Here is an 18,001-nt window from a genome sequence, read left to right on the forward strand (position 1 = left end):
AAGTTGTATTGTGTTTGTTATACTCTGATGTCTTAGTATTTTATTGATCAGTTTTTATCGTTCACTAGGATATACTTTTTCATTACAGTTCAGTTTTTGCAATGTCATTCTTTGATTCTAAAATATTCAGTATTGGTTATTTGTGTAGGGATCATTATTTCAGTGACTGGCAGTATTTTACATTGGAAGTTCAGTCTACTTTTGAGTAGTTTTTGTGTCGTTTTAAGTGTCTCACCATATTTCATAACATTATGAAAAGGGTAGTTGCTACCCACCATATAGCAAAGACGCTGAGTTGCAGATAGGCACAACAAAAAGAATGGCAAACAAAGCTTTCAGCCAAATACGCTTTCATCAGAATTAGACAAAACTAACTCACACACACACACACACACACACACACACACACACACACACACACAGAGTGAGAGAGAGAGAGAGAGAGAGAGAGAGAGAGAGTCGGTGCCTGTGTGTGTGTGTGTGTGTGTGTGTCTAATTCTGATGAAGGCGTGTTTGGAACCTAACCTAACTTAGCTTTGTTTGACAGTATTTTTGTTGTGCCTGTCAGCAACTCAGCATCACCTTGGCAGCCAGCAACTGTGGTCATGTGTGTGAGTTGCACTTACGTGTGTGTGGTGTCTAATTCTGATGAAGGCTGTTTTCACCGAAAGCTTTCTTTGACAATCTTTTTGTTGCGCTTACCTGTGACTCAGCGTCTCTGGTATATGGTGAGCAGCTACTATCCTTTTCATGATATTGCATTGTTCTATCCTGAATTTTCCATTGTTTGATCTCATTACATTTCAGGTTAAAAATGTTTTCATTAATGAACTTCTGAATGGCTTCATTGATCTGTGTCTGGATGGACTGTATTCCAAATATTCGGTAGAAGACATTTTAAAGCTATCTTTTAAAGTGGCTTCACATCTACTGCTGAACATACGAACGTTAAATTCTCTATTCCAAGGAATGCCAACAATCAGTTGTTCTCCTTTGCATGTCAGCCTTACAGCTACCAATTAACTGCAAATGGATTTTATAACAGAGACAAGAATGTAGTTTGTATGAACAACAACTTTAACAATAACACTATCCTCTTCCACCCCCCCCCCCCCCCCCCCCCCTCCTCTTGCTCATGTCTTTCCCCCCCTACTGGGATTGATTAGTGGCACACATTCTTAAAGTGCTAGAATAAAACATTTTGTATATCTTTCATTGCTTTGGCATAAAAACAGTAATGAAGACAGTGTTCTTATGGTCAACTCAGGTGCCATTACTTACTTTTGTTTTTGTTTCTTTTAAGCCGAATCATCAAGTTTGGCCGTATCCATGCTCCAGGCCACTCTTTAAAACTTGTTGGCTTTACCGCACGGTCAACTTACGATCTTTGGCAGCTGCTTCTCTCCAGTTGAGGATCATGTGGGCATGTCTGCGGTGGGATGATATGCAGGTTAATTTTATTAATGAACTAATTTAATAAGAAATGTAAACATTACACTTCCAAAACAGTATTTAAATTTAATCTAGCAATTGGATTTAATGTTATAAAAGAAAAAATATCAATTTTATTTTGCAAGTGAAATCATTTAATTGAGAGAATGTAAGTATAGTAAGTAGTTGGAATATGTAGGTTTCATTATACATTCTCATATGAAAGTTTTTCAACTTCTGCAATTCTTGATATTGCAAGAATCTGTGGAACTCTTTCACTCTTAAACTAGTCACTAGGACATCTTAACTGAAAGTCTGTAGTGCTTGAAAGTCCAGCTGCTTAATATTTGTTAAAGACATTCAGCATTTAAAATTAATAAAATAATGTACTGGTCAGAATTCTATTACAATTTCCTGTATGTGCTAACTTCCTGTCACCATGTCAGTGAACCACAGAGTATTTGGGTGAATGTTACTGTAATTATCATCTTTTGCACCATCCTAGTTTTCTGTACTGCTTTTAAATTAATTCAGGTGAAAGGTATCTTCGATCAGGGACAGTCAGTCCCTTGCCCGAGCCTTCCGCTACTGAACTACTGCTCTGTGTATATAAAGTTTTCACCAAAGTATGTTATTCTCCAAATCTCCTTTCTCATTCTGTGATATATCCTAACTAATTTTCTACAAACTGAAATTGTACAATCATTCCTTTCAGAAAAATTTCCAGCCTAACCCAGAACATTTTTTTGTTTCAGTTTGTGTCTTAGATTTGGATGTGAACTAAAATTTTTTAATTTAATATTGATTTTTCAGATCCCTATAGAGAATATTCTTCTTCCAAACTCCACACAAGTCATCAGCTGTTGAAACGCAGTCTTACTGAAACTGTAGCTCCCCCCCCTGTTAGTAAGCTAGACTTCCATATGAATCGAACTTTGTTGCAATATAATGTTTATTTCCATAGGTTGTTGTCCCCCTGAACTTAAAGCATCATTCTTTCTGCAAGGGTTATAGTAGCATGGCAGAATCAACCTGTTCCACATTATATGCACCATAGTTCCAGAAATGGAGTCCATTTGTCACATATGATTCTTTTGTTCAGTACTGTGTGGATTGTGGTAAGATCATGCAAAATTCTGTGAAAACACACAAAGGAGACTAATTGTCCTTGATTTTTGTTTGATGGTGCTGTTTCCACATGATACAGTTATTATTTTGACTCAGTTCTTTGTTGTATTCTGCACTATAGCGTATCTTGTGATAAAAATTGTGTGAATGCTGTGATCAGTTTATGGTCCTTTGATGCACCAGGGAACTAAAACTTCTGAGGCAACATTCAAAGATGAGGCTACCTTGGCACATGCATGCACACGCGTGCATGTCGACACACACACACACACACACACACACACACACACACACACACACACACACACACACACAAATAAATCTATTGTCAGTCAAGGTGTCCTAAGGACTAAGTACAGTTGCTTAATATTACTACAAGAAGGGAAAAAAGGCTGTTTAATTCACCTTGAGATATTTATGAGGCAGATCAGTGATAAGCAGTCCTTTGCTTAGGTATTAAAGTGTCAAGAGTTGGCAGTGTTTGGTTTTGGTAATCTTAACAATGTGAGTAAAAAAGTGTCAGTAGTTTGTCATATGTGAATCTGTGGCATTATGAACAGTTGCTTGGATAGGAGCTGATCATTCATTATGTAAGATAATAAACAGTAGTGGAGTAACCAAAAGTGTAATTTCACAACAATGAACTCACTTTACAAACAGTGATAAACTGATAATATATGTTTAGCATGCAGGTGGCTCATAATTTAAATGTTAAGTATGGGCTAACACATTTTCATTTTACAAAATATGTAATATAAAACATATATCATTTCTGCAAAATTTCATTGTTTTGCAAAACACTTCAGTGTTATAGTAGCAGGCGTTTGCTGTTTGCACAAGAATCAGTATTGGCAGCTGTATGAATATCCACTTTCCCCAAACAGTTTCTTGATGGGTGATGTAGGGGTTATCCTGTATTTTGTTCTGGGATGTACTGGTGTCCCGATAATTACTTTTTTGTGGATGGCAGTACTAATCATGGAAAAAAATTCATTTGAAGGGGACCTTACTAAAAGTGGTATGCCATTGAACATGACCAAAAGGTTTACTTGTAAGGTGTTTTTAGGCTAACGCAGCACCTCCCTAGACTAATACAGTACTCTTTGAGAAGCTTGAAGAAAAGCTACTCGTTGTCTTATTGAATAATCTCATGCAGGTACAAAGCAAAGTCAGTTTCTCTCATAGAGACAATAATTGTGGCTGCTTCAACAGTGATTCTTATCAAGAATTGTACTCAAAAAACTTTCTTCTATTTAGAAGAGGATTAGAGAACATCTATCATAGTATAGTCTTGGGTATAAAAATGGTAATTTAGGAACCTTGCTTGACTCTATTCAACTTACTGCATCCATTCTCTCAATTACTCTTCAAATATTCAAATGAGAATTATAGAAGATTACCTTGCTTAGTATAATTTCTATGTCTAGGTCAAACCTCCTTCAAGTGATGGTAAACACCAAGTAACAACAGATACTGAAATTATGTCTCTGGAAATTCTGAAACATCGGCACCTTGGGCAGTTCTTGGACAGAACACAATACCTCAGAAGAAAAGTTATAATTCCACTGGAACTGCCTAAAACAGTGAGAGGTAAGTAGCCTTTTTCTAACAGTCTGCTTATCTTTGTGTACTTATTGTATTCTATTACAGCATTCCACGTGGGAAAAATATATCTAAAAACAAAGATGATGTAACTTACCAAACGAAAGCTTAGTATGTTGATACACACACAAACAAACACAAACCACACACAAAATTCAAGCTTTCGCAACCCACGGTTGCTTCATCAGGAAAGAGGGAAGGAGAGGGAAAGACAAAAGGATGTGGGTTTTAAGGGAAATGGTAAGGAGTCATTCCAATCCCGGGAGCGGAAAGACTTACCTTAGGGGGAAAAAAGGACAGGTATACACTCGCGCACACACACACACATATCCATCCGCACATATACAGACGCAAGCAGACATTTGTAAAGGCAAAGAGTTTGGCAGAGATATCAGTTGAGGCGGAAGTACAGAGGCAAAGGTGTTGTTGAATGACAGGAGAGGTATGAGCTGCGGCAACTTCAAATTAGCGGAGGTTGAGGCCTGGTGCGTAACGGGAAGAGAGGATATACTGAAGGGCAAGTTCCCATCTCCGGAGTTCTGATAGGTTGGTGTTAGTGGGAAGTATCCAGATAACCCGGACGGTGTAACACTGTGCCAAGATGTGCTGGCTGTGCACCAAGGCATGTTTAGCCACAGGGTGATCCTCATTACCAACAAACACTGTCTGCCTGTGTCCATTCATGCGAATGGACAGTTTGTTGCTGGTCATTCCCACATAGAAAGCTTCACAATGTAGGCAGGTCAGTTGGTAAATCACGTGGGTGCTTTCACACGTGGCTCTGCTTTTGATCGTGTACACCTTCCGGCTTACAGGACTGGAGTAGGTGGTGGTGGGAAGGTGCATGGTACAGGTTTTACACTGGGGGCGGTTACAAGGGTAGGAGCCAGAGGGTAGGGAAGGTGGTTTGGGGATTTCGTAGGGATGAACCAAGAGGTTATGAAGGTTAGATGGACAGCGGAAAGACACTCTTGGTGGAGTGGGGAGGATTTCATGAAGGATGGATCTCATTTCAGGGCAGGATTTGAGGAAGTCATATCCCTGCTGGAGAGCCACATTCAGAGTCTGATCCAGTACCGGAAAGTATCCTGTCACAAGTGGGGCACTTTCGTGGTTTTTCTGTGGGAGGTTCTGGGTTTGAGGGGATGAGGAAGTGGCTCTGGTTACTTGCTTCTGTACCAGGTCGGTAGGGTAGTTGCGGGATGCGAAAGCTGTTTTCAGGTTGTTGGTGTAATGGTTCAGGGCTTCCGGACTGGAGCAGATTCGTTTGCCACGAAGACCTAGGCTGTAGGGAAGGGACCGTTTGATATGGAGTGGGTGGCAGCTGTCATAATGGAGGTACTGTTGCTTGTTGGTAGGTTTGATGTGGACGGATGTGTGAAGCTGGCCATTGGACAGATGGAGGTCAACGTCAAGGAAAGTGGCATGGGATTTGGAGGAGGACCAGGTGAATCTGATGGAACCAAAGGAGTTGAGGTTGGGGAGGAAATTCTGGAGTTCTTCTTCACTGTGAGTCCAGATCATGAAGATGTCATCAATAAATCTGTACCAAACTTTGGGTTAGCAGGCCTGGGTAACCAAGAAGGCTTCCTCTAAGCGACCCATGAAGAGGTTGGCGTACGAGGGTGCCATCCTGGTACCCATGGCTGATCCCTGTAATTATTGGTATGTCTGGCCTTCGAAAGTGATGAAGTTGTGAGTCAGGATGAAGCTGGCTAAGGTAATGAGGAAAGTGGTTTTAGGTAGGGTGGCAGGTGATCATGATTAGCTGGTTACCAAGCCCCCACAGAACATATCTCTGCCTACGTAGATCAACACCTTCAACCCATTACATGCAGTCTCCCATCCTTCATCAAAGACACCAACCACTTTCTTGAATGCCTGGAATCCTACCCAATCTGTTACCCCTGGAAACCATCCTTGTAACCATGGATGCCACTTCCTTATACACAAATATTCCGCACGTCTAGGGCATCGCTGCGATGGAGCACTTCCTTTCACGCCGATCACCTGCCACCCTACCTAAAACCACTTTCCTCATTACCTTAGCTACATTTGTCTGCTTGTGTCTGTGTATGTGCGGGTGGATATGTGCGCGTGTGCGAGTGTATACCTGTCCTTTTTTCCCCCTAAGGTAAGTCTTTTCGCTCCCGGGATGGGAATGACTCCTTACCCTCTCCCTTAAAACCCACATCCTTTCGTCTTTCCCTCTCCTTCCCTCTTTCCTGATGAGGCAACAGTTTGTTGCGAAAGCTTGAATTTTGTGTGTATGTTTGTGTTAGTTTGTGTGTCTGTCGACCTGCCAGCACTTTCATTTGGTAAGTCACATCATCTTTGTTTTTAGATACATTTTTCCCACGTGAAATGTTTCCCTCTATTTTATATATATAAAATAGAGGGAAACATTTCACGTGGGAAAGGGGTAGGAGTCATTCCAATCCCGTGAGCGGAAAGACTTCCCTTAGGGGGAAAAAAGGACGGGTATACACTCGCGTGCACACACACACATATCCATCCACACATATACAGACACAAGCAGACATATTTAAAGACAAAGAGTTTGGGCAGAGATGTCAGTCGAGGCAGAAGTGCAGAGGCAAAGATGTTGTTGAATGACAGGTGAGGTATGAGTGGCGGCAACTTGAAATTAGCGGAGATTGAGGCCTGGTGGATAACGGGAAGAGAGGATATATTGAAGAGCAAGTTCCCATCTCCGGAGTTCGGATAGGTTGGTGTTAGTGGGAAGTATCCAGATAACCCAAGATGTGCTGGCCGTGCACCAAGGCATGTTTAGCCACAGGGTGATCCTCATTACTAACAAACACTGTCTGCCTGTGTCCATTCATGCGAATGGACAGTTTGTTGCTGGTCATTCCCACATAGAATGCGTCACAGTGTAGGCAGGTCAGTTGGTAGATCACGTGGGTGCTTTCACACGTGGCTCTGCCTTTGATCGTGTACACCTTCTGGGTTACAGGACTGGAGTAGGTGGTGGTGGGAGGGTGCATGGGACAGGTTTTACACCGGGGGCGGTTACAAGGGTAGGAGCCAGAGGGTAGGGAAGGTGGTTTGGGGATTTCATAGGGATGAACTAACAGGTTACAAAGGTTAGGTGGACGGCGGAAAGACACTCTTGGTGGAGTGGGGAGGATTTCATGAAGGATGTATCTCATTTCAGGGCAGGATTTGAGGAAGTCGTATCCCTGCTGGAGAGCCACATTCAGAGTCTGATCCAGTCCCGGAAAGTATCCTGTCACAAGTGGGGCACTTTTGTGGTTCTTCTGTGGGGGATTCTGGGTTTGAGGGGATGAGGAAGTGGCTCTGGTTATTTGCTTCTGTACCAGGTCGGGAGGGTAGTTGCGGGATGCGAAAGCTGTTGTCAGGTTGTTGGTGTAATGCTTCAGGGATTCCGGACTGGAGCAGATTCGTTTGTCACGAAGACCTAGGCTGTAGGGAAGGGACCGTTTGATGTGGAATGGGTGGCAGGTGTCGTAATGGAGGTACTGTTGCTTGTTGGTGGGTTTGATGTGGACGGATGTGTGAAGCTGGCCATTGGACAGGTGGAGGTCAACATCAAGGAAAGTGGCATGGGATTTGGAGTAGGACCAGGTGAATCTGATGGAACCAAAGGAGTTGAGGTTGGGGAGGAAATTCTGGAGTTCTTCTTCACTGTGAGTCCAGATCATGAAGATGTCATCAATTAATCTGTACCAAACTTTGGGTTGGCAGGCCTGGGTAACCAAGAAGGCTTCCTCTAAGCGACCCATGAAGAGGTTGGCGTACAAAGGGGCCATCCTGGTACCCATGGCTGTTCCCTTTAATTGTTGGTATGTCTGGCCTTCAAAAGTGATGAAGTTGTGGGTCAGGATGAAGCTGGCTAAGGTAATGAGGAAAGAGGTTTTAGGTAGGGTGGCAGGTGATCGGCGTGAAAGGAAGTGCTCCAAGATGATGTGACTTACCATACGAAAGTGCTGGCAGGTTGATAGAAACACAAACAAACACATACATACACACAAAATTCTAGCTTTCGCAACCAATGGTTGCTTCGTCAGGCAAGAGGGAGGGAGAGGGAAAGACGAAAGGATGTGGGTTTTAAGGGAGAGGGTAAGGAGTCATTCCAATCCCGGGAGCGGAAAGACTTACCTTAGGGGGAAAAAAGGACAGGTATACACTCGCACACACACACACACACACACACACACACACACACACACACACACACACACACATCCATCTTTACATACACAGACACAAGCAGACATTTGTAACGGCAAAGGGTTTGGGCAGTCATTTGTAAAGGCAAAGAGTTTGGCCTTTACAAATGTCTGCTTGTGTCTGTGTATGTACGGATGGATATGTGTGTGTGTGTGTGTGTGTGTGTGTGTGTGTGTGTGTGTGTGTGTGTGCGCGCGCGAGTGTATACCTGTCCTTTTTTCCCCCTAAGGTAAGTCTTTCCGCTCCCGGGATTGGAATGACTCCTTACCCTCTCCCTTAAAACCCACGTCCTTTCGTCTGTACCTCTCCCTCCCTCTTTCCTGATGAAGCAACTGTTTGTTGCGAAAGCTTGAATTTTGTGTGTATGTTTGTGTTTGTTTGTGTGTCTATCGACCTGCCAGCACTTTCGTTTGGTAAGTCACATCATCTTTGTTTATAGATATATTTTTCCCACGTATATAAAATAGAGGGAAACATTGCACGTGGGAATAATATATCTATAAACAAAGATATATATATACTCATTTTCTTCATTTTGTATAAATAAAATTCTTATTGTATAAATTTTCATGTAGGTCACTCCTTGACTCAGTTTCGTTCTGCTCTTCTTTACACTTGCCTTGATATTACTGGCATCAAAGTAGATAGAAACTTTTACCATCTTCTAGTACAATTTCCTGTAATTATTGAGAGATTTTGTGCTATATTGGTGGTACAGTACTATAGCCAGAGATAGATTCATCACTGTGTATAAATTTAAAAGCTGCCCATCTGTATGTTTTTGGAAAGTAGTCAATCGGAATAGTTTTTGTAGACCCTTTGTAGTCCAAATCACCTCAGAGAGGGGGCATCTAACTTCTGTTTAGAGTGTTTGTGTATTCTGTCATCAGTTGCAGGTTTGTGTTCAAGATCAAGAGATTTCATTTTGTAATCAACATTTTATCCAGGTATCCAGAAATGCAGATTGTTTGCTATTGTTGCAGGAACTAAAATAGTTATAATTGTGTTCACAGCTTTTGATTATGATCTTTTTATCATGAGGGGGGGGGGGGGGAGGGGGGGGAAGATATCCAAACACCCCCCCCCACACACACACACACACGCATGCACACACTAGTGAGACCCTGAAGATCGTGCGAGTGTCGACCATCCACTGTCTTATGCTCAGTCATTCATCATTTGATACTGTATGGTGGGGCCCGGGGTCTGCATACCACACTCCTGGCCATTTTCGATTTGTAGGCCTTCGAGCCGCTACCTCTCTATCAGCTAGCTCTGCAGTTAACATCTCGAAGCTGAGTGCATCCTGTCCAGTAAGCCTACGAAGGAAAAATCCCTGGCAGTGCCAGAAATTGAACTCAAGTCCCCTGCGAAGCATTTGTAGAGGAATACATAAGAATGAAGGAAACAGTCAAAATGTGTAACTCACAAGATATTACATGACTAAATATAGAGTAAAAAAAATGGTAATCATATACTGCCTCACTATCTGTTTATTATAATTATTATTGAATGGAAGGAAATCTCATGCTTACTCATGTATTACAAATTAAAAGGTTTCAGTACTGTAAGAAGGAAAGTTGCTACTCACCATATAGCGGAGATGCTGAGTCACAGAAAGGCACAACAAAAAGACTCACAATTAAACCTTTTGGCCATGGACCTTCGTCAACAACAAACAAACACACACACACACACACACACACACAAAAGCAAATGCAACTCACACTCACGACTGCAGTCTCAGGCAACTGAATCCACTGTGTGTGTGTGTGTGTGTGTGTGTGTGTGTGTGTGGGCGCGCGCGCGTCTACTGTTGATAAACGCCTGTCTCTGCTATATCATAAGTAGCAACTTTCCTTCTCATAATATTGTTACATTCCATCCTGGATTTTCCATTGTTTGAAATTAAAAGGTTTTGTATTCTTTGACACTTTTCTTTCACATAATTTGCAACACATCTAGAAAACACTATTGCATAAAGCAACATCTGGAGGGTCGAACATTTTGTCTGTGTTATTTGTTAATCCATATTACTATATAGCTCACTTGGTTCATGCCCCAGTTGCAGGTTGCCCATCTAATGGCTTCCAGAGCCAACAAAAATTATTGTTTCCCATATTTCATGCAATTATTGACTGAATTTAAGAATTTAAAATGCTGTTATAATCCACTGATTAAGAGGTTTAATGTCATGTTAAAGGTGTAAAATGACAAGACAGTTATTGCAGTTTAGAAAATCTGTATATGTCTTGAGGCACTGTACCTCACGAGCCCCAAATAACCAGATTGTATTCGTCTTGTATCACTTCGTGAGTTGCAACATACTTTACACATACATTCAGACCCATACAAAACATTTTCTTGCTGACACCCACACAAAATCACCACTTTTTCACTATTCATGTAGTAGAACTGCTGCGTGAAACATGATACTTGAAATTATTACATCTCTACTACTAACTCTTATCTGCAACACATTTTGCAGACAGTATACCTCTGTGCAGACACACATACTGCTGAAAATATCTGAAAAATTATTTCATTTTGCAACAGAGATATGATGTTGAAAATATGGAAATTTGTGTAAAACTAGTTATTGCTCAAAATAGAGTGCAAATTACGCAGACATTCTAATTCATTCTTTGATAATGAGAGCACTTAGTGGCTTCCAACAAATTTTTATCACTCTTATATGCTTGACATCAAATGTTTAACTCGTTAACACATTTGAAAAGTAACCAGAAGTTTGAATCTGTTTTGCACTTTGAAGTTCTATTCTCTACAGAATGTGGGGGCTTACTGATTTAGATGAAAGCTTAGCAAGTTTTGACGACAAAAATGGGATAAATAACTTCATCTGGTGGGGGAAGTCAGATTTGTTATGCTTTTGTATCAAGATAGGGAAATATTTTGCTAAACATCAATGCAACTCAAAATTTCAGGAAATAGGAACATGATCATGAAATTCCTGTGGAAAATGTGTGTACGGTGTGGTTTGTAAAATGCGTAATTATTATCATCATTATTTTTTAATTAATGTACAGCTACATACATATTTTGCAGAGCGCCATGAAGTGCGGCAGAAGTTACTTATCATTGTTTCACATATTAAAATTATTTCCATTCTTATCAATTATTGAACCCGGGAAGTATGGCTGCTTAAATGCCTCTGTACACACAGTCATTCATGTAATATTGTCCATGAGATTACTGCACAGGGGCTGAAGTGTATTTCTAGAATCTTCCCTTAATACTGGTTCTTAAAAATTTGTAAATATTCTTTCACGGGATAGTTGGCATGTGTCATGAAGTGTCTGCCAGTTCAGGTTTTTCATCATTTCTGTGATGCTCTATTATGAGTCAACAAACCAGCGACCATTCACTTTGCCCTTCTTTGAATATGTTCAATATTCCCTGTTGTCCTATTTTTTATGGGCCCCACACATTTGAGTAACAATATAAGATGAATTCCATGAGTGTTTTGTATGCAATCTTTTATAGACTGACTGAATTTTTTCCCAGTGTCGTGGCAGTTAATATAAGTCTGCTCCTCTTTTACCCACAAGTAAGGTTATGTAATTATTCCATTTCATATCCCAAAAGTTTTTATGTCCAGGTATTTGTACGAGGTGATGGATACAAATTGTGACTCATTGATATGGTCATGGGGTACTTTTTTCATTTCCTGAAATGCACAATTTTACATTTCTGAACAATTAAAAGTTGCCAACCTCTGCACCACTTCAAAATCGTATTAAGATGTGAATGGTAAGTTGTACAACTGTTTTCAGATTTTACTTCATTATAGATAACTGCATCGTCATCATCATAAGCAGCAGCACTTACTAAAGGTGACGCCTTGTTAATGTAAGCATCCATCACTGTCCCTTGCTAACTGTACCATTTAGTCGTAGATGCTGTAGTTCGTACTCCTAATAACTCATTGTAACTTGCGTGTTCTGGGCCTGCTGCTTGATGTCCCCTCCTCAGGATTTTTCCTTCCAAGATTTTTTTATGAAGCTACTATGTTGAATTAGGCATGTAATTAATTTAGTTTTTCTTTTCTATCTCATCTTAATGTTTTTCTCTTTAACATCTTTTGCTATTTGTTCATTAGATTTTCCTTCAGTCTAGGAAGTTTTTGTGGCTTTTCTTTTCTTGTTTTCCCAGTGTTACTGAGCAAGAGGGCTCAGTGGTTAGCACCTCGGACTCATATTTGGGAAGACAATGGTTCAAATCTGCTGCCATCCAGGTTTTGATTTTTCATGATTTCACTAAATCGTTCCACCCAAATGCCAGGACAGATCCTTTGAAAGGGAACAGTTGGTTTCCTGGCCCATCCTTTCATAATCTGAGCTTTTGCTCCATCTCTAATTACCTCATCTTTGACAGGACATTAAACACTATAATCTTTCTTCCTTCTTTTCTTTCTTTTCCTCAGTGTCCACCTTTCTGAACCAAAGCTTAAAATTCTCCAGATAAAAATCTTTATGAATTTCTTTCTTGTTTATTGTAATTAATTGTTAATGAATTATTCTCATTTCTGAGTGCTTGTTAAGTCATTTTGATTCTTCTTTTAATATTCATTATACTTCTGTTATCTGTTATTGTGCTCCTAAAGCTGCAAAAATCATTTACTTGTGTTAGAATTTTATTTCCTATCTTATTGTTTGCCCATATATTGTCTGTTCATTGCATCTATCACCATTATTTTAGTCTTGTTTGTGTTTAGTTTGTGGATATACAAGGCGTCAGGTAAAATCCTTTTCAGAATCTACTAAGCAAATAAGATGCAATACTTTTGGTGCTGTTGTTAATTATTTGTATTGCATTTCTTATAAGTAAATTAAATAAATAAGGGTAGAGAGAAATAGCCTTGTCGGGCACTACTTCGTGTGCACTACTTAGTATCCTAGCCTCTTTGTTGGTGCCATTGATATCTCTTCCATACTCTGTAACAACAGTGAAAATTCTTGAATGGAATAGTACATAAAATAAAGGAAAGGCAACCACTGACCTATAGTTGACCGATGTTTGTCACATAGGGACATACAACAGAAGAGTATTTATTTTAGCTTTTGAGCACATGCTCTTGCTCTAACAAAAGTACACACTATAATATTATGAAAAAGATATAATGCTAGTTGCCATATAGAGGAGACACGGAAACAGTCACAGCGAAAAGGTTGCTGTAGATTTAAGCTTTTGGCTAAAAGGCCTTCTTCTGACACAGAAAACGCACACACATTCACATGAGTACAACTCATACACACATGATCACTGTCTCCGGCCGCAGTGGCCAGACTGCAACTGTGCCTGACGGGAACAGCAATCTGCTGTGGATGGTGTGGATGAAGAGGGATTGTGCGGGAAGGGAAGGGGAACGATGGCAGGGTAGGGCTGGGGAAGGATGTAGTGCTGCTTGGGAGAGCGTTCATGGACTCCATGGGGATGGGGTGGGGCTGCTAGGTACAGTCAGGACGTGTGAGGAGCAGGAAAGAAAAGGAGGAGAGAAGGGGAGAAAAGACTAGTGGGTGCGTAGGTGGAACAGAAGGCTGTGTAGTGCCGCAGTGGGGGCAGATAGGTGGACGACGGGCTAGTGAAGTTTGAGGCCTGGGGGTTACAAGAACATAGGGTATATTGCAGTGAGAATTCCCACTTGCACAGTTCAGAAAATCTAGGAAGAATACAGGTGTCACAGGCTGTGAAGCAGTCATTGAAGTGAAGCATATCATATTGAGCAGTATGTCCAGCATCTGGGTGGTCCAGCTGTTTGTTGGCCACAGTTTGTCGGTAACCATTCGTGCAGACAGACAGCTTATTAGTTGTGCCCACATAGAAAGCAGCAGAGTGGTTGGAGCTTAGTTTATAGATCATATAGCTGCTTTCATGGGTAGCCCCTGCCTTTGAAAGGCAAGCCCCTGTGATAGATTATTTATTCATAGCCACATAATGAGCATGTGGCTCTCGAACTGCATATTTTGTATAATAAATAAATGTAACATTTTATATAACAAAGGTTTATCAGTATTGTGTAAAATACCAGTATATATAAAAGTCTCCCATATATTTTTGATGGAGATAATACTGGTCAAAATTGTAGTGACAATCAGCAGATAAAAATCAACAACCATCAATACAACGGTATTATGACAAGCCGCTCTGCAGTATTGTATAGAAAAATGTAATCGTCTACCTGTCTGGCTATTTGAATTGCGGGTGATTTTGGTGTCACTGTTCCTGCCTTCATTTTGAGATATTTTGGTATGAAATTATTTTGTGTGGTATTTATGACATTTCATCTGTTTTTATGTCCAATAGGGTAAAATATTGTGTTACAGAAGTGACATCAATTAGAAGCGGACTACGGAAGCGCAAACGAGCAGAGTCACCTCAGAGCACAGAGCCGCAAGTCACAGAGGAATGGGTTGATGAAGACAAATTGGAATTATGGGAAATAAAACAGTATGGTGACAGGTATACACAACATCAATACATTACCTTACTAGTTTGTGCATTAATATTAATATGCCTTGTTTTTATTTACCTCCCACCTCCACTCCCTACAAGTATTGAAATTTTCTCGTGTTTCTTCATTTGTTACTTGAGTTGTTACTGAAAAATGTATTTACACTGTTTGAGAGACTCATGGTTCATGAGGCAACTAGCTTTACATAAATAATTTTCATGTTTAATTAAACTGGACAAGCCATCATTTTCATCTAAAACTAAATAATGTTACATCAGTATTGTGTAAAATACCAGTATATATAAAAGTCTCCCATATATTTTTGATGGAGATAATACTGGTCAAAATTATAAAATTAAGATCTTAAATGTATTGAAGGAAAATATTATTGAGAAAACTAAGAAAAATTAGATAGAATCTTCAGTAAAAGTAAAGTTATCCGTGCTTTCCCGCGAGGGGGGGGGGGGGGGGGGGAGGGGAAGGAGGGATAGAAAGGTACAGGTTAAAAAGGAAAGGCAGGTTACTCATACACCAGGATGAAGGGATCTGGGTGTAGTGAGGATGTAGGTAGCCCTACAGATGGTTCCTCTCATCCTGGGGTCTGAGTTACCTGCCTTTCCTTTTTAACCTTCCATATTTCCTCCTTCCGTCCTGAGGAAAGCAAGGATAGTGTCTCATCTTTACAAAAGTAAAGGTGTATACTGCCTCCTGGGGATAAGAACTGGACAGCAATTCTCTCTTAGAGTAACATTCTATAAACATTAGTCTGGAAACAAATACAGGCAACATTCCACATGGTTTGCCTACCAGTTATACAGAAGTGAGTGTTGTGATTAGTAGATAATGATACCGAAACAAGTTTGTGAGGAATTTGAGCTGCTAATGGCATTAAATGTGCTCTTGTGCCATCAGTTCTGCATGAACAACTAATTTCTTACATTACTTATGAAGCATGTAAGCTCTTGTGTCTCAAGACCATGTTGTAAAACAGTTCTGCCAGTGGATTCTAGACAGATACCTGAAGATCCCACCGAGCGAGATGGCGCAGTGGTTAGCACACTGGACTCGCATTCGGGAGGACGACGGTTCAATCCCGTCTCCGGCCATCCCGATTTAGGTTTTCCGTGATTTCCCTAAATCGTTTCAGGCAAATGCCGGGATGGTTCCTTTGAAAAGGCACGGCCGATTTCCTTCCCAATCCTTCCCTAACCCGAGCTTGTGCAACTCTCGTTGTCGACGGGACGTTAAACACTAACCACCACCACCTGAAGATCCACAGCCCATTTGTGGTATGTTATTTGTGTATGAGATGGGATTCACACTCAGAAGAATAAACCACCACATTAACCACATGTGGGGAGATGCAAATACTTGAGTGATGTGGAAATGAGGCACTGGGTCACTTTGGAGTTAGTATATAGGTAACAGACTCGTAGTGCCTTAAACTTCACCAATTTCAACCTGAAAAGTTTACCTTACACTAAAGGAAATGAAATGATTATAAGGCATTATTGACCGGGAGACCCGGTTGTTGTATGCAAGTCTGTCTATTTGGTGCTGCTTCCGCAACTTGAATGTCAGCAAAGGTTGAATGAAATGATGAGAATGACACATTCAGTCCCCAAGTGAAGGAAATCTGTGACCTGGCTGGGAATTGAACATGGGACTCAACCATCTAGAGGCAGTGATGCTAAGTGCTAGACAATGACCTGTGGACCGCACTACTGGACAGTGTTACCCTTGCAGAAAGACAGTGAATCTAATTTACGCACGGTGAGACACCAGTCCGTTTTCTACATGCTGTCTGATAATTCCTAAAGTTTTTGTAAACCATTGCAAACAGTCTGCTTGGGCAAAATATTTACATGGCAAACCTTGCCTAGGCGTTTTATGATATACATTGCTCACAACCACATACACACTTTCAGGTACACAGCAGAGCCCCCCCCCCCCTCACCGACCCACCCTTACCCTTCTGTCCTCACCAATAAAAACTGACAGTAGTTAGCTCCACTGGGCAGCTTACGAGAAATGTACACACTTGGCAGCATGTTCTATGCCACTCAGCTCAGAGATGTGTGCATGCCTTGTAAAAAAAAATAATAAAAAAATTTAATGCTGGCAGATTGGTCAGGGAAGTCCAGTAGCATGGGCTCACTGTCAGTTGACCATAATTCTTCAGTCTTCTAGCTGTGGGAACATTTAGAGGGATTTATGTATTCCACAACTATCAGTAACATGCCCCCATTACAGGAGTGTGCGTGCTATGTGACAAAAATCCAAGGGGAGCCAGGTGTGTTCACATAAGTTACTGATTCTTTATGAAGAATTGCTGAAGTATGTGTAAGAATTAGTGTCAACCACATTGAGCATTTACTGTAATGCAAGTACTGTTTTTTAATAGTTGTATTCATTTCTGTAGTAACTCCTTAGCTATTTACATGCTATAGAAATTGTTTGTTTTGTTTTTCATTAGCATTTTATTTTTTGCATATATGTGGAATTTAGATTTTCATGCTGTTGTTTTTATGTAAGAGTGTCTGCCCCCTCCCCCAACTTCAATCTATTTAGAATAATCAGATAATATGGTTGAGACAAGACCAGTATGGCAGGAGTACAGAAAGGTTTTTGTATTGAATAAAATGATATTCTTTCCAGACATATATTATTCCCCATGTTTTGCCGCTGCTGTTAGCTGAAGCCAACATTACAGTTCTGTAGGAAATACTCATTGCATGAGACACATTGAATTAGTGGCGTCTTAAGAAGGGGTCTAAGTGACACAGCATGCAGTAGTAAGAAGGTTCCATTACCGAATGACATGGGCAGTGATGTAAAGTCTGCTGCCCTACATCAGCATACATATTCCTCAAGCCACAGTATGGTGTATGGTTGAGGGTACCTTGTACCACTACTAGCCATTCTCTTTCCTGTTCCACTTGCAAACAGAGTGAGGGAGAAACAACTGTCTATTTGCCTCAGTATGAGGCCTAATCTGTCTTATTTTATCTTTGTGGTCCCTACGTGAAATGTACATTGGTGGCAATAGAATTGTTTTGCATTCAGCTTCAAATACCAGTTCTCTAAATTTTCTCAACAGTGTTTCTTGAGAAGAATGTCACCTTCCCTCCAGAGATTCCCATTTAAGTTCCC

The 18,001-nt window shown here is 40.7% G+C and overlaps 1 protein-coding gene across 1 annotated transcript in view; it reads left to right on the forward strand.

The window, feature by feature from the left end:
• The window catches only part of LOC124614612 (nucleosome-remodeling factor subunit NURF301), a 298,073-nt gene that overhangs the window by 151,900 nt on the left and 128,172 nt on the right, over positions 1–18,001 (forward strand). The window contains exons 19-21 of the mRNA XM_047142958.1: positions 1,304–1,450; positions 3,987–4,149; positions 14,721–14,856. Coding sequence (XP_046998914.1) covers positions 1,304–1,450; positions 3,987–4,149; positions 14,721–14,856 — 446 coding nt within the window. The remainder of the gene's footprint in view (positions 1–1,303; positions 1,451–3,986; positions 4,150–14,720; positions 14,857–18,001) is intronic.

This window comes from Schistocerca americana, chromosome 1, assembly GCF_021461395.2.
Source record: "Schistocerca americana isolate TAMUIC-IGC-003095 chromosome 1, iqSchAmer2.1, whole genome shotgun sequence".
Classification (NCBI taxonomy): domain Eukaryota; kingdom Metazoa; phylum Arthropoda; class Insecta; order Orthoptera; family Acrididae; genus Schistocerca; species Schistocerca americana.